The following is a 21,259-nucleotide window of genomic DNA, read 5'->3' as shown; positions in this document are numbered from 1 at the left end:
GTTTGACGTGTAAATTACCCACAGGTTCTAATTAAAGTGTCAAGGAAACTGTTGGAAAGGATGCAACTCGAATCCGCGTCATACCAAAGACGTTAATAATGGTACCTACCTGCATTGTTCGGCACAGGACATAAAAAATGCAGAGTAGGGGGAATGCCTTGGCCCCAAACAGGCGCAACTCATTACCATGCACAGTTAGGATCTCCAGACAAAGATCGTGCAATCAAAGGGTTGGTTGTCTGTAATGTACTGTACTACGGGTATGAGGTGAAGGACAAAGAGTCTGGCCTTAAGTTGACTGTTCAGTCCAGGTGCAACTCACCCACACGACATTAACATTATGAGAGAAATAGGGAAAAGGTTAAGACTATTCTTTTGAGTATGTTATTGGATTTTAATTGCATTAGACTTAGAATAACATATTTTTTGTTAATTATCGCTATCAAATTTTTTTCTATGATTGTTTTTTTTTTATTTGACTTTATAACTTCCAAGACTAATTAACAGGAATACACACTACAAAACATGTATTATGTTTGTAAACATTCTAGTCTGTCCTTGAGAAAGTTCACAATATTGGAAAAGGATTTGAAGTAAAGGGATGCAAAATTTATGACGTCATTATACCTACATATATAAAATACATTTCGACAAAAGTACAAACCTTACAAAATAAGAAAGGTTTTTCTTCCTAATGGTAGGGTTCTGGAAATAAATCTTCTCTTTGAGAAATGCTTCTCAGATAAGCTTAATAGATACATAGAAATGGTTTTAGGCTTTTTATTACCCCCCCCCCCCCTCCACGCCCTTTTCCCTACATGTTAGGGGTGACGCAATTAGTAAATGTTTAGAAAATAAGTTGATTATAAAAATCCTATATCTTCTTTATTTAAATAATCTCGTAATTTATTGTTCTTTTTGTAAATCCACATTAGCTCTTTTATTAGGGTCGGTCCGTCCGTACGTCCGTCTGTCCGAACGTCCGTGACTGATAGCTTTTTTCGTTAATTTAGAAATGTTAGAATTGTCCTATCGATTTTGCATGGTGATCCCTGTAGCAGTTAGGTACAATTTAAAAAGCGTAGCAACTCTATAATCGTTACCAAAATGTCCGTACATCTATTTTCAACGTGTTGATTTTTTCACTTTTTCAACAACTAATTTTTATATAATCTAATTATCCGATTGATCTGAATTTGGTATACAGATTCCTGGGAAACAAAGTACAATATTATAAGCGAAGCAATTCTATATTCAAGTCCTAAAAATGTAAGTATGTCCTTAAACATTATCCTGCATAAAGCAATTTTTCAACAAATTTACTTACAATTTTGCTTCGACTCTGATACATTTATATTCTAATTATTCAGTTCTGACACTCTACAAGTGTAAATGCCCTTTTGTCCTACCGTTTCAAAGCTTCGTTTTTATGGATGTTGTCATCCTTGTTTCTTCTTCGAGGCTACCCAACTATTTGAATATCATAGTTCTTGTTCGTCATAATTGCTAATTTACTACAAATCTATAATAAATTTATTATGTAAAATATACAATAAATAACAATATTTTTTATAAATCAAGAATTTAAACTTTTTGTGTCTTCTTCTTTATCTTTTGAAGTACTAGATTCTGAAAAAAAAATTTAAAACAAATATAACAGTTGAAGAAATTCATTGCAACGTATTGAAACAATCTTTAGCACATTAACAACACAACCCAACTTATCAAATGCTACTCTAAAGTCAAAATGACAAAATAAAAAATTAGATTAACTAAAATAAGATGAATATAATTTTCATTAAGTATACAAATTCAAATACATAACCTCAAAGTCAAAAAGAATAATAGCTTACAAAAGGCCGGTTGAGCAATGATAACCCCCCATACCTTATTTTTAGGATAAATTGAAAAAAGGGTATACATTAGGATATATAAGTTGGAAGGAATTTTAATGTTAGAGGGAGATTTAAAAACTGCATCAAATTTTAAGGTTTTTTTTTATAATCTGTGATTGGTGGATTGAAAACTATCTGCGCTATCAACGCCCCCCATCATTCCGGTTTTTTCTATCTCATTTTCTGTGTGTGAAAGATAAAGAGCCCAAACTTCGTGACTTTTTAAGTAGGGGTAAGACACATAACTGAGAGTTGAAATTATTTGAATTTCTCCATCCTGGCGGGCACAGGATGCCAGCAAACCTGGCAGGGTCATAGAGGTAAAGAGCAAAAATATTTCTTTTTACTAAAACAAAGCATTTTATCTTACCAAAATACTAAAAATATCCTCTAGTAGTACAACCTCATATGATATAAATTTCAGGTTCCAGGTATGATCCTGCAGGTCTGATCCTCCAGGTCTCCAGAAATCTTTAAAAGGCTCCTGTGGCCGCAATTTTTAACTTAGAGACGTCAAATTTTAAACTCTATCTTTTCTTACATGTCTACATGAAATATTAAAATTTCATAAAGATCCGCCGCCGCTTTCCCGCTGACTGCAGCAGCTATCATCTGCAAAGTACAGCTGCGGCCGCTGAAATTTATATTTTGATATTTCTAATATAAAATTTACATAAAGATAAACATCTTCTGTAAAAAAATTGTTCTTCTAGCTTCAAAAATAAGAAAATTACAGCCGTTTGAAAGATTTAAGTAAAAAAGGACCTAAAAACAAAGGTTGTTAAATAAAAGGGTGAAGAAAGCAAAAATTAACTTTTACTTATAATAGGGTCGGAAATTCATTATCTAACAGGGGACTTGCACAAAAAATTTAGCCCAATAAAGGGCTAATATAACCAAACCTAAAACCTAAAATAATAAACAAACAAACAGAAAACTTAATCCCCTTAAAAAGGATGGGAGAAAGTGGGAGGGTTTATAGGTGTTAAAAAGGATACTTTACCTGTATGTGTAGCTACTCTGAGTTATGGTTTGTCCATCTATCTCTGTTGATATGGTAAGTTTGTATTCCTAAAGCATTTATCAAATTATGACTTTGTATGCAAAGAACATAAAAGACAAAGTAGTAAGGTTTTTTTTGTCTGTAGCTTCGGATTTCTATAACTACTTAACCAACTGAGTTTCAAATTTTAAGGAAGCTAAATATAGGTCCCAGGATTGTTTTAGGTCTTCAATTTAAGTCGTGGGATGATTTAAGGCTATTTTAAGCTTCCCCCATCTCCCTCCCTACTTATAAGAGCACATATATCTTTTATAAAAGATATAACACGTATCTTTGGAATAATTTGATATTTCATAATAATATAGTTTTTTCTACCTTGTCAGGTTCTAGACCACAAAAAGTTGTGTGATATTTCCCATTTCTAAAAAAAATATTGTATAATATTTTTTTTTTAATGAGTGCTAGACAGTATAGTACTTTTGAAATGATATATAAATAAAAATTTAAAGTATAGTCATAAGTTTATCATTTGAATATAGATTATTCTTGACTTTCAGAAAGCATTTGGTGCTATTTCTTTACAAACTATAACTTTATATTTATGTTATTCTATTTTTTTAAGGTAACAAATTGGTTCTTACTTTTTAATTTGAGGCTTAGAAATATCATATTTGAGAAGAGATACTTCATCTAGTTCTTTCTCTCGTTTATTAAATCCATTTTGATTAGGAAGTTGGACATCATCACTTATCTTAACATCTTCTAGGGGCTCAGCAAGACTAAAATAAACAAAAAAATCAGCTGATTCTAATTGCCTGTTTTCAATTAATTAGATTTAAATTACTCTGAAATAACTCGTTGTAAATTTATGGTTATCCTTTATTATGCCTTAAAAACCGGTTTTTCCAAAGTACCCATTTTTGGAGGATTTTTAGATCATGACCAATTTAAAGAGTGTAAAAAAAATGCGTGCATATTTAAAAATCAAATTGCGCGGCTTGTGTTAATAGTAGAAAAATGTTACGCATACTGTTAGAATTGTCATAAACTCTAGTTTTTGGAAATATATGTATTATATTCATGCTATTTGTAGTATAAAAGCTACGTTGGAAAATGTGAGAAAGGTTGAAAAGTTTTAAGTAAGTTGGGACATTTTACCACGTAGCTCCTAAACTATACGTAGCACAGGAATATTTATTAAAAATCCAAAAACTAGATTTTATGACGATTCTAACGATATTATAAAGAAATTAAGATATAGATTAATAATTTCTGTATTAAGACTGCAGAATCATAATCTTACCAGGCAATTCAACATCAATTGAGTAAACAATGGAAAAGCTTTAAAAAACAAGGATGACAACATCCAGAAAAGCAAAACTCTAAAATCAGTCGGAAGGAAAGACAAACATTTACACTTGCAAATATCTTTTTTATTTTAATTGCGTAAATACAAACTAATTCATATTATACAGAAAATGGTTATTAAAAATCAGCACTTTTATGGATGTACAGATGGATAGACGTATGATGAAAGACCCTTGTCGTAGAAAAGCTTTGCTTTAAAAAAATGTAAACCTATGTACCTGTAATATTGAAAAGATTTAATAGAAATTTCACCAGCTAATGAACAGCCCACACTGAAACAAAAATCATCAAAATCCTAAGGTTATTGACATAAAAGATCAGTTCAAAAAGTATATATCAATTAAGATTTTTTTAAAAGCTCCGAAACGGTAGGACAAACAAGCATTAACAGTTATCAGAACTGAATAAACAGAATAAAAATGTAGAAAACCTAAATAAAATTGTAAATAAATTTGTTTCCAAACTTTTTGAGTATAGAATACTGTTCAACGACATTCTTACATTTTTCGGACTTGTTTATAGAGTTGCGTCGCTTAAAACATTGTACTTTTTGTCCTAGGAAGCAGTATTCCAAAGACCAGATCAATAATATAAGTAAACCACATAAAAAAATTGTTGTCAAAATAGTTAAAAATCATCATCTTTTGAATGGACGTAAAGACATTCTAGTACTAGGTCGTGCCTAACTACGACAAAAATCACAATGCCAAGTTTAAAATCGATAGGACAATTATATTATGCCTAAATTAACGATAAGAGCTTTTTGTTACGGATTACCCTAATTATAGAAAAGATAAAAAAAGCTTTTATAATATAATAGACCTTTTATCCTCAGCAATAAGCTGTATCTCAAGGGTATATTCCAAAATACTCTTTCCTATAAATATAATTATCTAGAAGAAAATTTATATCAAAGTAACAGGACATCTGTATGTTTCTTTATAACATTCTAAAACCAATATGGTTCCCCTTTCTAATGTAGCTTTATAATGTAGGTTTATAACTATTTTGGAGGAGGTTATCACCACCCTCCCAAGAAGAGAAATCGCTCCCACCCTTAAGTGCCCCTAGAGGCCTCTATATTTATTTATCGTTCTGTTTTGTTAAACCTTAAAAAATTGTTGAAATTTCAAATGTAATCTTAGTTGTAGTGGTCAAAAAAAGTGAGAATTAGATGTGAATTGAGAGAATTGGTTTGATTAATGTATTCAAGGATGTTTTAATTATTGATGTACACAATAATTGCCTAATCCTTGTTACCTAAATTTTGATGAGCAAACTCAGCTAGAATACAATCATCCCATTCTATACAGATGCTAGAATTTTCTGCCTTCTCTACATCATTTTCTATAACAAGAAAGATAGGTTTAGATATTTATATTATTAAATAAATAACAAAAATTAATAATAATAATATTATAATACAGGTATTATTAATGCATATACAAACAATAAAATTGACTATGTATAGGAACTAAGGCCAGGAAAATATATTCAAATAAGAATTATGTACACTGGTACAGTGCCAAAGGACTAAGCAATCTCTCCCGAGATCATATAGAGAATTAATAAGAATATTTTAAAATCAAATGAAAGCTTAAAAAGCTATTAATCTAAAAATAAAGAGTCTATTTGTAACAATAATTCATCTGTTTCTTGTTCATATGTATATTTAATACTAAATTTTAATGTGAGTTAATAATTGAATTCTTAATCTTATTTGTGTGAGATTAGATATCATAATGTAAACTCTAAATTGTCGATGGATAGCAGCAATTTAGAGTATTGTATGTGCTATCTTTATATGCTTTATTATTATTACTAGCGGCTTCGCCCCTAGCCTCTAGGGGCTTTGCCCCAAGAGGTGATTAAAAAAATTAAGGCGAAATTCGTTAAAGGACCAAGGAAATCTTCTACAAAACCTAAAGAACCTAGGAAATCTTCTACAAAACCTAAAGAACCTAGGAAATCTTCTGCAAAACCTAAAGAACCTAGGAAATCTTCTACAAAACCTAAAGAAAGCAAAAAAAAAAAAAAAAAAAAAAAATGGGGGGGGGGATTTTTTGTTTTTGGGGGGGTTGGGGGTGTCCCACTCCCCAAGAAAATAGCTTAAAACCACCACAGGACCAATAGAAATATACCCTGAAGAGTAGAATCCAATCGGTTCAGTGGTTACCGAGATCTTAAGGGACAGACAGACGGACAGACAGACAGACGGACAGACGGACAGACGGACAGACATCAAGCTACTTTGTATTATAGATATTATTATTTTATTTGAAGAAAAACTATTTTACCTAAAGCCTTTCCTTTAGTCAAAAATATAGTATTATATTTTGTATTATTTTCTTTGGGCATGTGAAACCCACCTAAATCTCTCTTTAGAGAGTGAATAGAAAACTCTAGGGGCTTAGCAGGTGGTTGTAAAATATTAGTTAGTCTCTACCTGATCCAATGGCAAGGTTGGCTATTTTGAAGTCTTGAGTTACCCATCCTTCACGGAATTGTCGGTCAAATATTGTCAGGATTCTAAAAACAGTCACATTGGCGTGTTGTTAGAAAACTACATTATGGAGGTGGGGTGTTATACCTTATGATGTTTTACGAAGAGTTGTAAGCCTAAAGCAGGAGTGACAAACGTCGCAGTGGACACTTAACCTAACCTATTTTAGACCATATTAGTGTTTTTTTAACCTAACCCCTGCGGGGGGCTTATTTGGTCATTCATATCTTAACCCAACGTAACCTGTATAGAAATACTTAATTAACTTAGTATTTTTAAGACTCTTGCATTTGTCCACTCCAACGTTTGTCACTCCTGCGTTTGACCTGGAACCCAAGGGACAAAAGTCACTTTGTTGAGAGAAATTTTATATTTAGGCAACTTGCTTCAGAGTTTCAAAGATTTTAAATTTGTATACAGATAACTTCACAATAGTGAATTGTAGAATTGCTTAACTAACAAAAATATACCTAAAAGCTTGTGTGATTCCATCACATTCTGCTAACAAATCCATAAGCATGCCAAAATCTGGACTTTTTCTGTCAAAATATATCTCCAAACTATAATATTAATTGATGTGACATAATGTATATAAAAAGTCTTGAGTAGAAATCACTGTATAACAAAAAGTACCTATAAAGGATTGTTTTATTTTCTACTAGCGGAAAAGTAAACATAAAAAATGTGTCTTGAGGTAAAGGGCACTCCAGTTAAAATCAAAATAGAGGAAGTCTTCCCCTTGACAACATCCTCTGCACTCTTTTGCTTCAGGTACCAGAACAACCCTAGTTCTTATTAGTCTACCTTAAATAGAGTAGCTTCTCTATAACTAATTTTAAATATAATATAAATGCAACTATCTTTAAAGTAGTTCTGAATTTAAACAATGTGCACTGGTTAGAACTATCTTAAGTTGCGCAGCTACTCTGCAACTAATTCCAAAAACTTAAATTTGTACCTGGACGCTAGGGGACTCTCATTATCAAACTCATCCCTCCTCTTTGAAAACTCCTTTCTCATTTTCTTCAGAAACTTTCTCAGAATTCTTAGTCTAAACATGAATATAATATAATCGCATTGGTTAGTCTGCTTGTAATTCCTTTTTAAAGGTTGGCTATCTAGATCATAATGTTTTGAAAAAAGGTAAAATAGGTTAAAATAATATGTGGAAGATAGATATATCTAATTTTGATCGGCGGTAAACATTTTTCAAATATAAACCTATATACACTTGCAAAATTGAAAGTATGAAAAATGAACAAATTTTGAAATGTCAATAAGTGACGTTTCAATGAATAAAATTGAAAGATAAAGTAAAAATTCAATGTCCTAAAATATTCAGTTGAGACTTCTTAATCTTATTTTAGAGGAAGAAGAAATTTGGCTGTAAATTATAATGGTCCCCAAAGTTTAGTAAACACGTTTATTTATTCGTTGACTTAAAGAACTTGATGACTTTTATAAAATCAGTATTGAAACTATTCCGCCGTTATTTTAATCTAACCCTGTTTGATCTGTATATCGTCAATTGTCTTATCCCTGTGTTATACTTTAAAAATTGCTAATTTTTGGGTAATATAGAAAAATATCTAATAAAAACGGGGTGGGTTAGGTGAAGTTCACTGGTCGATGAAAGGGATTCTGTCAAAATAAATAATTACTAAAGTTCTTTTGTTTGTTTAAAATGATTCAAATCCGTAATGGATGTTTTGGCGTATTGTCAGCTAGAATCAATAAATAATATACTCAGGCATACAAGGAGAAACAGGGATTTTTAGAGATAAGATAATGGACGATTTATTAATTACAAAATAACCCCTTGTGTTTGTGATAGAAAAGTTTAGAAAGTTTTAGTTTTTACAACGAAATCAAGATTTGGTAAGAGGTAAATTTTTTAGCCAATGAATGGATTAAAAAGCTCTGAAGGTCAGTAGAATATCAGTCCAATATCACCTCAATCTATGGGGATAAGAAATTTAACAAATTGCATTGATCGTATCTTCTTTGTGTAAAATTCTACATTTGGTAATTTGCTGTCAGACTAAAAACGTCCTCACCATTTGGGCCAGGTATTTGTCTGGATTATATAGCTATACTAATACATAAATAATTATAAAATAGTTAGAGTACCTCCGCTACTACCCTATGAGTAACAATCCATGGCAGATTAAAGGTGCTACAACAAAAGTAAATTATAAGAATAATCACCTGTGAGTAACAATCCATAGCAGATTAAAGGTGCTACAACCAAAGTAAATAATAAGAATAATCACCTGTGAGTAACAATCCATAGCAGATTAAAGGTGCTACAACAAAAGTAAATAATAAGAAGAATAACCTGTGAGTAATAATCCATAGCAGATTAAAGGTGCTACAACCAAAGTAAATAATAAGAAGAATAACCTGTGAGTAATAATCCATAGAAGATTAAAGGTGCTACAACAAAATTAAATAATGAGAAGAATTACCTGTGAGTAATAATCCATAGCAGATTAAAGGTGCTACAACCAAAGTAAATAATAAGAATAATCACCTGTGAGTAACAATCCATAGCAGATTAAAGGTGCTACAACAAAAGTAAATAATAAGAATAATCACCTGTAAGTAATAATCCATAGAAGATTAAAGGTGCTACAACAAAAGTAAATAATAAGAATAATCACCTGTAAGTAATAATCCATGGCAATTTAAAGGTGCTACAACAAAAGTAAATAATAAGAATAATCACCTGTGAGTAACAATCCATAGCAGATTAAAGGTGCTACAACAAAAGTAAATAATAAGAATAATCACCTGTGAGTAACAATTCATAGCAGATTAAAGGTGCTGCAACAAAAGTAACCAATAAGAATAATCACCTGTGAGTAACAATCCATAGCAGATTAAAGGTGCTACAACAAAAGTAACCAATAAGAATAATCACCTGTGAGTAACAATCCATAGCAGATTAAATGTGCTACAACAAAAGTAACCAATAAGAATAATCACACACAATACGTAAACAATGAAGAAAAATCTAAAATAAAAAAAAACTACAATTCACATATTTCTTCATTAAAGTCATAAAGCTAGTCAAAAAAAAATATTTCTTTTGTTATTTGTGTTGACTTTTAAGATTTACAATTTCAGTTTTGTCTTGTGTCATGATAAGTGATCACTTATCAGCAAAAAAGTTTCATCTTTGCAGATTCTATTGCTTTGATAGATGGACGTACATACACGTGCCAAAGCTGTAGAGTAGCTGCGCTACTAACAGGCATACTTAGAGTTTGGTATAACACATTCAAAAGATGTATTATGAACTAAACAGTCGAAAAACGGGTCCAGAAATCCATGTTCATTCCTTAAAAAAAACAATAAGTAGTATGAAGTAAGAATTGTCTTTCCTATTTAGGTAATTATCATGCTATTTTTTGCCTTTTTTAGGTTGGGGTTCCTAAAATCCAGAACCTAACATCTTTATTAACTTTATAATTTAGCCTCTAAAGGCATCATTTTTTGCAACCTTTTCTTAATCTTAATCAATATATACACAATTTAGATATAGAAATTCTCAAGCTAAAAAAACACATCCTATTGCTTGAAAATTAAAAATTGTGTCATATTCTTACCTGTTAAGCATAAACAACATGAATAAAGCCATATTAACAACAATCTCAAACGTGGTTCTAAAAATGAAATTTACTTTGTTTCTTGTTATTCTTTAATTTTCAAAATACTCAGGGCGAGAGATGACATGGGGCTGTTTATTATACAAGTTCGTTATGTTATACATTAACGTTTTCTTATTCGTTGGCTAACAACTTTCAAGACTTTTGTTACATTTTAATTGATTGGTTCATTAAGTTAAGTGTCCACACGTTTCAACTACTAATCGTGATCTACAGAATGGGTAATTTTGTGTAGCATCATTTCGGATGTACATCAATTTATTGGCCATTGTCTTATTTATCCCTTTAAATTCCTTCAAAATACTAAGCAACAATGTATGTTGTTACTGCATTACTTAAAATTGTTATTGTTGCTAAATGCCTAATGTGTTTTCTTAAAGCTAAAACCTGATAGCCCTTTTCCTTTACAGATATTGACTTTTTCTGAGGATCAATAACTAACACTTATATTTTGAAATGGTTAGGGACAGGGAATTTAAATTGCGAATAGAATAGTGGGGCTGTAAAACTTAACAGGAATCTAAAGGTATAAGACAATGAACGATAAAATGATATACACCCCCAGGGACGAGAATAGTTATTTCTCGCATCGTATTATAAACAGCTTTCCGCGGATATAGAATGTACAATTATAAGATTAAAACCAGTTTTTTTAGCCCCGAGATGCCGAAGGCACGAGCTAAAAGAACTGGTTTTAATCTTATAATTGTACATTTTTATATTCGTAGAAAGCTGGATATAATACGATGCTAGACATAGTTTTTTCGTATGGGTGAGAACCGGTTCTTATCCATCGGATTCGAATGAATACGAGAAAGAAGATTATTCTTTTGTAGATAAAATTATTGGTTAAAAAGTTTGCTAACTACTATCAAAATTCAATTTAAGAACCCAACATTTTAGAGCTAGCGAATAGGATAATGTAGATATAAAACTTTGAGTACCAGTGTACCCTCAGCTGTGAGTTCATTTGTAAAAAAAGAATAAAAATTAGGGAAATAAAATGTACAAAATATTAATGGCCATTGTTGATGATTGCATTACTTTACAGGACAAATAAATGACTTGGGTCATACTCAAACAAAAAGATATTTTTCGGAGCGAATCTGCATTATAATTGAGCCAGTTCTGTATGTCTCAGCTCCGTGGAGAATCATTAACTACGCAGTCTAATGACCTGTAAGTTTTTCTTTAGGCAGTGGTCACTCAAAAAAAAGCGGTATAAATACTTTATATATATTAAATATATTTAAAAATCATTGATACCTCTAAATGTGAAATGTCTAAATTTTAAAAGTAAGCTTAAAAAAACAATGAAAGCCTCTATGTCCAAATAAGCAGAATAACTGGCGTTAAATATTTCATGATATGATAAACATTTCTTTGCTATTAAATCTAATACTGCAAATTCAAATGCTCTTGTGCAAAAGTAACAGGATTTTTTATCTGTCTGTCTTTTTGTAAAGTGGAGCTTCTTATAGGTTAGATTTATAACTACTTTGGCGTATTATACATAGAAAAATTTAATCAATTTTAAAAGAAAGTATTCTGTCAACCTCCCCCCCTTTTCTCAAAAGCCTCTAGAGGCCTCTTGAGGTGTAACCGCTAGCTTAAGTTATTGTACAGATAAAATCATTTTTATGATAAAACAGGACAAATGTAAATAAATATCAAATTACCAAAAGAAAAATTAGGCAATTTTACTATAACTGTGAGTGGACTGCAAACAACTTATGTTCATTTTTGGCCAGGTTAGGCAAAAAAAAATTAAAAACGTTAAATAGTAAAATAATTGATATCTGTAATAAGTGATCTTTCAAATGTTTTTCTAACGGAGAAAACAAAGTATGTCTTTGATGCGGTATTAAAATAGAATTCACACAAAAATTCATCTATATATCATTAACAGAAGCCAGGAAAATCAAGTCTTCCCTTCCCAGACAGACAGCCGGACAAAGTGAGTTATAGAGTAGCTTCTATATAAATTGTTTTACTTTACTTTCAAATGGAGGTTTAAATGTAATATAAACATAAGAAAATTGAATTGTCTATGTTTCTACCTTCCATCTAGCACAGCTCTAGCTGCTCTATAACATACTTTGTCTTGATATTTCATAGAAAACTATTTGACAAAAATCCCTTCGGTAAGACACTAACAAACTTTTTAAGCGTATTGTCCATGCTCACTGTATGCTAGTTTAGGTTAAGTAAAGGTTAAAAGAGCCCCACAGGGAAAAAAACACGTAGAAATAGGGTTATGCAGGGTTAATTATTCTAAAGCACAGATGTTTTTGTCTTAATAAAAACTATTTTTGACAGAAAAGTAGGAGGAGACAAAAAGTTTCTATCAAATATTTTTTCTTTATTATATTAACTATTCTTTGTATTTACATATTCTTGTTTACCTATTTCAAGATAAGGACAGACATAAGGGTAACCAAAAAAAATTTCTATGAATCTAAAAAATATTTATATTTAAATTTCAATATCTAAAAATAAACTAACGAAAAAGTTATAGACAATGAAATATGGAATAATCTTATTGATATAAGACTTTTTAATAACACACTTATCTAAGTCTATCTGTCAGTTCCCATTACACAGAGGGAAGCAAAGACTATTTAACAAACTATTGGACGAAAGGACGTGCAAGCATTTTTTTGGGGTGGCGGTAAACTCATAGGTCTCAAATTTTTGGGGGAATGTACAATCTAATAAATCTATAAAAAAAATTTTAATCTAATTCTAGGGATGTTTAACTCTCCTCCCCCCTTGGACGTCTATGATTGGATGTAACCGTCCTTGTTCTATAGAGAACCTATCCGTGTTTCTGGACATACCTGTATAAATATGATTTGTAACAATTGTCGCTGTTTCTAAAAGCCTGTCGAATCTCATGAATGTCTCTGAAAATATTACCTAGATAAAACAGTGGCGTGCAGTAGATGGTCGTCATAAGGTGTGACACCCCACTTAAATTAGGGAGGCCTATCTTCCGCTTGTTTTGATCCCCTAATGATTTCACATCCCCTTGGTGAATCACTGTGCACGCCATTGAAATCAATAGATGTTAGGTTTTCACTTTGATATTTTGAAGGTATGGAAATCCTGTTAAAAGATAGGTACGCTCGCTTTTACTGTGTATTTCTTTTCTAGGTCATTTAGAAATTAGGCTCGCTTAGTTAGGTGACTTTTGCTAATTCATTTAACCATGGCAACTTTATACCGTCTGTATATAAATTGGTCACAATATCAGCTAATATTACTGCGGCAGTAGTATTGCTATTAGTTAAAGTAATACAATTTTCTCTACGACTAAATTTTCAACATACAAATCATGGATTTGTAGAATAGATTCAGATACTAACAATATAACTTTATACACTTGATTTAGAAAAAGATTATATTGCTTAATATTAATATAAAATTTACCAACTTGATATGGGTAGTTTCAAGAGTTCCTACGTCTTCTGTGCTTAAACTTTCTTTCACTAAATAAAAAGAATAGTAGTAAAGCAGTCTGTTTGATTGTCTGTAATGTTCATATTCTGTCTGTTTGTGGGTTTACATATAAGGATCTTGCTAACTACTGTTCCTTTACAATCTCCTCATTTTTCAGTAATGAAAAGTAAGATTTTCTTGTTTATTTTAACAAATTAGTTTTATTGCGCTTCTTATGGATATAGTTGTCCTTGTTATTCTTAATTATTCTTTTAATTAATATATTGTAAAACTTTTCTACGTTAGTAAATTTGATTATATACATATATTTCTATTCTTTGAACACATATTGGAAAATTGAACGAGTATAAAATATATGCGAAGTAAAGAATTATAAAAAGAAAAAGATATAGTTATATGCCTTCCCTGGAACTATTTAGAAGCTATACTGTAAGGAAGAACCATATCAGTTCGGTGGTTATCGAGATCTTAAGATAGACACACAGGCAGAAAGATAAACATACTGTTACTTTTATATAAAATATTTAGTTCACATAAATAGGAATTAACTAAGTCTAGAGTTTAGACTAAGGGATAGAAATACTTGTACAGATAAACCATATGAAATGAGTTCTTGGTGTTCTATCGTTAGTATCATGTCATTTACATTTCTTCAAATTTGCATAAAAAAAAACATTAGATAATCAGAGGAAGCTTTGAATAATGAGAATAAACTAATGGGAAGCATTGTGATTGGTTGGTTCCAAATTACTAGTTTCTTAACTTTTCAACCAGTAGTTTTGATCTACCAAGGGATTGATTTTGCTTATCATCATTGGGGATTTATATAAATTTATCATCACGTGTCTTATTCCTTAAGATCGTTAAATATGCGCTGGAGTAAAGATTTTTACGGCGGCTTTTGTTGAAGTGATGAAACACCTAATTTCTTACCTAGCATAGAGAAGAATATGTCCAATTTCTTTTCAGTATTGAAAACTCTGAATAATTAAATAATTTTAATCAATATGTAATAGAGCTAAACACTGAAATAGTAATATGTTTTGTTGTCCTTTGAATTTTTATTGGATGGTTTTATACTAGAAGTGTCCAATATTTCCAACCAATAATTTTGATATAAATACAGAATTGGCAATTTTGTTTATCATCATTAGGTTGTATCAATGTATATCAATCACTGGAAAAAGTACGTAAAATCTGTTAAATAATTACCTAACACTCTGGTATTAATACTAATATATTATATAATAATACTAGCGGCTTCGCCCCTTGCCTGTAGGGGCTTTGCCCCAAAAGGTGATCAAAAAAAAATTAAGGTGAAATTAGTAAAAGGACCAAGGAAATCTCCTGCAAAAAAAAAGGACCAAGGACATCTTCTGCCAAAAAAAATGGGGGAGGAATTTTTTGTTTTTTGGGGGGGTTGGGGCTGTCCCATCCCCCCAAGAAAATAGCCTAAAACCACCGGAGGACCAGTAGGTATATTCCCAGAAGAGTAGAGCCCAATTTGTTCAGCAGTTACTGAGATTTTACAAAAAAAATGTTAAAAAAATTTTGTGGGGGTGGTTTTTTTAGTTTTTGGGGGGGTTGGGGGTGTCCCGCCCCCCAGGAAAATAGCTTAAAACCATCACAGGAACATAGGTATAATCCCTGAAGAGTAGAGCCCAATCGGTTCAGCGGTTACCGAGATCTTAAGCTTCAGACGGACAGACGGATAGACATCAAGCTACTTTGTATTATAGATAAGGATGTTAAAACCAATCTATTTTATATTCTATTATTTAATCATCAATTATTATTGAATAGCCTAACTATTAATTTGTACCTAATTATGTTCTATAGCAGAACTCATTTATGAAAGTTTTCAAGAATTTTATAGCAAAAAGAAATTAATAGAAACGAAAAATGTGACATCAACAAATAAGCCAGGCGGACAATCTAACATCAAAAAATAAATAGTGGCAGAGCTTTTAATATATTGAAAATTCATTGGGGGATAAGCTTGGACTGCAAATTATACTGGTACCCAAAGTTTTATAAATAAGTTCTCAAATAATCAGTTTTCTCAAAACGTTAAATACCTTTATTACATCTTTTTTTGATTAAACAAGAAGTGTTCAAACTTTTCAACCAGTAATTCTAATCTACATATAGTTTTGTTTACCATTATGGGATGTACATTACATTATTGTACATTGTCTTATCATATGACCTATTTGAACTTTGGGTCGGAAAGGTCCCTTTTTAATACTTTCCCGCATATTCTAAAGTTGAATACATAAACTTGACAAAAACTTAAGTTAAAACTGTTTCAGTCTAGCTGTATCTACATATGTTCAATCATATCTGCATATTACAGCATTATGCGAAGAAAACAAATGATTGCAAATTGCACTAAAATAATATTCTATAATATATTTATATCTGTAGCTTAAGATTTCGATGACTAATAAATCAATTAAGGTCTCTATTTTAGGGAAGCATTACATATCTATTTGAATAGTTTTAGACTATTTTTCTACTCTTATATGCTAGGAGCGCATTCTCGCTTGTATGTAATAATGCGATCTAAAGCTAATGTGATATTGTTAAACTATTTTTAGGTTTGCAAATTTCATTGCCTTGCAGTATTGATAATTTTTTTACAATATCATTTACTTCTTTTATGTAAACAAAAATCAGTTTGCGAAAGAAATTGCACACTGCCTCTTGTGTGTGTAGCAAATAAACAAATAAAAGTTAAAACTTCGTTTTATCATGAATTTTAGTTTATTTATTCTGTATAATGATATAAATAATATTTTTGAGAGGGAAGTATAATATTTTTCTGGAGCGTTACTGTAAAGAAGAAACTTATCAGTCCAGCAGTTATCAAAATCTTTAGCCATACATAGTTAAACAGACAGACGTTCTGTTACTCTACATGAGGGCGTTATCCTCTTAGAAATATTTTTTTTCCAATTTGAGTAACCCCCCCCCCCTTGACAGATAACAACTATTTTAGGTTAGGTTAGGTTAAATGCAAGGGGGCCGAGCGCTGCGGCTATGCAGGCAAGGGGTCCGACCGCTGCGGCTAGGCAGGCTAGGGAGCCGAGCGCTGCGGCCAGAGTTCATAGTTAACTATCAGAACTGTCAGATCGTTCTGTCGGGGGGGATGGGGGGGTTGTCTCAATTTTTTTTTAATTGAAAAAAAAAATTCTAAGAGGATATTACCTACATAATAATAGTACTTACTTGATGAAAAATTTCTCCACTGCTGTTAGTGTGAGGGGTACAATTAGAATTGTTATGGGTAGGTAGAGCAGAAATATGGAGAGGTGGGTTTCTGTACAGTATTTCTTGGCGTAGCTCTGTAATTAAAACAAATAAACAAGTATTAGACAATGGAAGATTATTTTATTGTCTATTAATTAAATTATATTTGGCATTTTCAAACTCAAAACTTTACGATATGTCATTAGATATTAGGTAGTAAACTTAAATTAGATATATATAAAAAAAATCAATGCATTTAATAAAAAAAATTGAGTTGTTAAAAAAGTATCTTTTCATGTTTCGAAATTTAGGTATTAGTTTCTAAAGTGTTTCTGTTAAAAAAGAACAGTATAGAAAAATATACCAATAATATAAAATTTACGGATCTACTGCAGTTCACGGTAAAATATTGCTGGTAAGAAAATCTATGAATTTTAAAGGCTGCTAGCTGCCAAACGGCTGAACGTACAGATCATATCCGCACACCAAGTAAGCGGCAAAAGAAGGCCTACAAATAATCTGCAATAGCTAAGATCCAACTATGCACAGGGAAAGCTTCACTGAAGAAAAAACGCGTAAAATAGGCCTTTTTCGCGCATTTCTCTGCACTGCGATATAATTATGCATTATTGATTTATGGCTATTCCAGATTATTTGTAGGCCTTCTTATGCCGCTTAAAACAGTGTGCGGGCATGATCTGTACGTTCAGCCGTTTGGCAGCTAGCGGCCTTTTAAATTCATAGATTTTTTGAAATATTGCTTACCAGCAATATTTTACCGTGAACTACAGAAGATCCAAATTTACATATAAACGATTATGTGATAATTTAAGAAAACTGTTGTAGTAACATTTTAAATAAACACTGATTTATTTTACCTGAATGAATCTGGTCTGTGAGGGCATTTTTGCCGATGAATTTTCGTACATCCAATAATTTCTAATATTATTAAAGAACATGATTATTAAATATTAAATCAAGGGAGGGAAGGGACATTGGACTGTAAATTACACTGACATTCAAATTTATGATTATCCCATACGTTTTATTATATCTTATTCTTGGTGGGTTTAAATTAGTAGTGACCAAACTTTTCAACAAATAGTTTAAACTACTGAAGGGTTAATTTTGTGAATCATATGTAATTGATATGTGTATCAATTTATCGTTCATTGTCTTATCCCCTAAGATCCTTGCATAAAATAAGGCGAAGCTTTCATGTAAGCAAATATATTTGAAGATTATTTGTATGCTTAGCTGCGCTACTAATATATATTTTTTTTAATGTGTTTGTACCTGTGAATAGCACAATCTACAGGGTTACCAGATAAAAATGTCATTGGTAGTGTCACCAAACCTATAATAATAATATCTAATTAATCTACAGGGTTCCCAGATAAAAATGTCATGGGTAGTGTCACCAAACCTATAATAATAATATCTATTTAATCTACAGGGTTCCTAGATAAAAATGTCATGGGTAGTGTCACCAAACCTATAATAATAATAACTATTCAGATTTCAAGTTTTCTAGATGTGCTCGCCAACTTTATACTCCTTCAAACGCGCGATTTGCAGAAGACTCAATAAGGCTCAGCTACAGCCACCCTCAGCAACACAAAGCAAAAGGCAACTAATTTTAAGTGATTTATCCTAATCTAACTTTAGCCTTACGGCATTTTAGAAGCTGTAACCGCAGCAATACTTAAAAGTATCATATTAAATTATTATTAGAAGTATAGTGTTTGTATACTTTTTATACCCTCGCATGAAAGATATTGGCTTACTTGGTTTACTTAATGGACAGTATACCATATTCAATAAAAGAAAGTAACTTAATAAAAGTTTGATTAAATGAATGTCTTACTGAGTATAACTAATGAGTAAAGTAATCCATCTTCCACAATATCCCACCAGGGTCTGAAAAAGACAGAGATGAGTTTTAAAAAAGAAAAAATACCGCGTGTATTATAACAATTGTAAACATCAAGATGCAAACTAAAAATCAAAATCTTACAAGTATTATTTAAAACAAAGCTAGAAAGATTGAAAATTAGATTGTATCAAAACATTGAAAAATGTACAAATTTAATTTGATTTTTTGGTGGCCTCTTGATGTTTACAATTGTTATGAATTATAAGAACAAAATATTGTCACATTTCTACAAAATCATAATTTATAATTTTTCTAAAGGCGATTTCTAAAGAAAGGGTAGTGGTATCCTCCCCAGTATAAGTCGACAATACACACACCTTTAAATTTTTGTTGGTGGGGGGGGGATATTTTTTTTATTGGTGATTTATCTTGGTATAGGTGTGTTATCGTCCCGAAAATAGTTGTAAATCTTCCCTGGCTCTATAAAAAGCTTCACTGTAAAGGAGAACCATATCGGTTCGGTGGTTAGCGATAGCATTTGCTACTTACACACATAAACACCCTCTTACTTTTATATTAAATAATAGCTATATAACAATATTGGTAAATTCTTTAAAGCTTTAAAAATCATTTAGTATGTGAGTTACTCTAAAATATATGGTTATTTTACTGTAAGGAGAACCAAATCGGTTCAGCGGTGAACAAAATTATTCGGTACACATAGACAGAAAGACATCCTGTTGCTTTTATATAAGGATAATTTATTGTTCTTATAAATTTGCTGAACTATTTATGAATTGCAAGTAACAATAAAATAATAAAAGTAAATAAATCAGGGATCGGAAGCCTCACGTAAGCCGCCTGTAAGCCTCAGTGAAATCGTGATTTTATCACTATAAAATTCAGCTGGATGTATAAAACGGCTCTTTAGCAGACAATCCTTTATTCTAATTTTTTTTTTTTCTGCTCACAAGCAGGTTTAAAACTGAGGCTTATGCGCGGCTTACGTGAGGCTTCCGATCCCTGAAATAAATTGCCATCATAAATGCATTTTAAAAATGCTAATCTTTTTTTATATTTTGGGAGTAAGGTCCGTATGTGTGTTTTTTTACAAGATAAAATTATAATTATTTTACAAAGATGATGATGCCTAGGACAATTGGACGCACTGTTACAAGCGAATTATCTCTATATTCAAATTTTTGAAATGTAAGTAAGGCGTAAATAAGTATGTATATTCAATCAATTTTGCATTAATAAGATATTCTGTTATATCATGTTTCTTTATGTGATGACACTCTATAATTGCTATTTTGTTTATCTGATTCTGACTTTTTACGGTTCGCTTTATTGGATGTTGTCATCCTTGATTTATAAAAAAAATTCCAATATGTTGCATGTCAACATAAAAAAGTGCACTTAAGATTTGTGTGATTTTACTTAATTGGATTACCTAAATGTTTTAGCAGCTTCTGTTTGTTGTAGAATAGTCCTACTTAAATCACTAGCAAGTGCTGCCATATTGTAACTAGATACAGAGTAGCTGCGCTACTAGCTTTTTCAACTTTGTTATTTTTTTTAACTTAAACTATCGTGGTCACTTGTTGCTTGTAACAAAACGGATACTAAAGCGCGTTTTTGTTGAAATTGAAGACTTTATTTTGGTGAGGTCTTTGCAAGGTTTTTATTGTGACTAATGTATTTAGTAATATAAACAAACATTTACTAAGGTTGAGTTCCTTGAGAAATTTAAGTACAGCCAAAAAACGTGAAATGGATATTAGGAAAACTTTTACATTTGCTAAGCTACTCCATAATCATGTTAAGTTAGTATATCCGACTGCAAGTAATATTATTTTTTTTTTTATTTTTTCATTGTTAGATTTTTGTCCGTATTCTATGACCATGGAAAGTGCTTTGAAAACCATATAGAACAGTGAATAAGTTGTATACTATCCTTACTGCAAAAAATATATGGAAAGCTTAATTTAGACAGCTGTCATTAATTTTATCATTTTTATTTAACATTGGTAGAAATTGTCTGTAATACAATGCTGTTTGGCTAAGTACCGGTTTTCATCCAGCGGATACTATTCGGTTTCGAAGCCATACTAAAAAAAACAGAAATATCTTTAAAGTTTTAGCTTCTAAAGAACTAGGTTATTTGGACGTTATCTCAAAAGTCAAATATCAGTTTTAACTAAAATCAAAATTTTAAAAAAGATTGAT

General features: G+C 31.2%; 1 protein-coding gene across 2 annotated transcripts; it reads right to left on the bottom strand.

Annotated features, from left to right (window-relative positions):
- Nucleotides 1–1,510: 1,510 nt before the first annotated feature.
- Nucleotides 1,511–20,725, bottom strand: LOC145322406 (uncharacterized). 2 transcript variants are annotated; one of them, XM_080164395.1, is made up of 21 exons: nucleotides 20,484–20,725; nucleotides 19,022–19,074; nucleotides 18,451–18,511; nucleotides 18,033–18,093; nucleotides 17,134–17,249; nucleotides 14,836–14,882; nucleotides 13,877–13,931; nucleotides 13,281–13,346; nucleotides 10,381–10,437; nucleotides 10,032–10,112; nucleotides 9,693–9,785; nucleotides 7,728–7,820; nucleotides 7,240–7,329; nucleotides 6,713–6,795; nucleotides 5,527–5,613; nucleotides 5,089–5,143; nucleotides 4,485–4,538; nucleotides 3,540–3,677; nucleotides 3,274–3,319; nucleotides 2,898–2,966; nucleotides 1,511–1,636 (listed from the first exon to the last, which is right to left on the bottom strand). In XM_080164395.1, the coding sequence occupies exons 1-21, from the start codon at nucleotides 20,549–20,551 to the stop codon at nucleotides 1,577–1,579; spliced, it is 1,533 nt and encodes a 510-aa protein (XP_080020521.1). In that variant the 5' UTR covers nucleotides 20,552–20,725; the 3' UTR covers nucleotides 1,511–1,576. The 2 variants fall into 2 exon arrangements, with proteins under 2 accessions (XP_080020521.1, XP_080020522.1); XM_080164396.1 differs by lacking the exon at nucleotides 4,485–4,538.
- Between the last annotated feature and the right edge of the window lie 534 nt (nucleotides 20,726–21,259).

The sequence above is a fragment of the Acartia tonsa genome, chromosome 6, assembly GCF_053477335.1.
Source record: "Acartia tonsa isolate MP-2025a chromosome 6, ASM5347733v1, whole genome shotgun sequence".
NCBI classification, from domain to species: domain Eukaryota; kingdom Metazoa; phylum Arthropoda; class Copepoda; order Calanoida; family Acartiidae; genus Acartia; species Acartia tonsa.
The sequence above is the reverse complement of the archived record's forward strand: the minus strand, read 5'-3'. Positions and strand labels throughout refer to the sequence as shown.

Bases quoted from the DNA above. Each gene is read 5' to 3' on its own strand.
- LOC145322406 (XM_080164395.1), bottom strand. From the start codon at position 20,551: ATGGCAGCACTTGCTAGTGATTTAAGTAGGACTATTCTACAACAAACA. The intron at 18,094-18,450 runs GTACAAACACAT...TAATAATATTAG, and splicing joins GTAGATTGTGCTATTCACAG to AAATTATTGGATGTACGAAA. The intron at 2,967-3,273 runs GTAGAAAAAACT...TAAATGCTTTAG, and splicing joins GTGGTCTAGAACCTGACAAG to GAATACAAACTTACCATATC.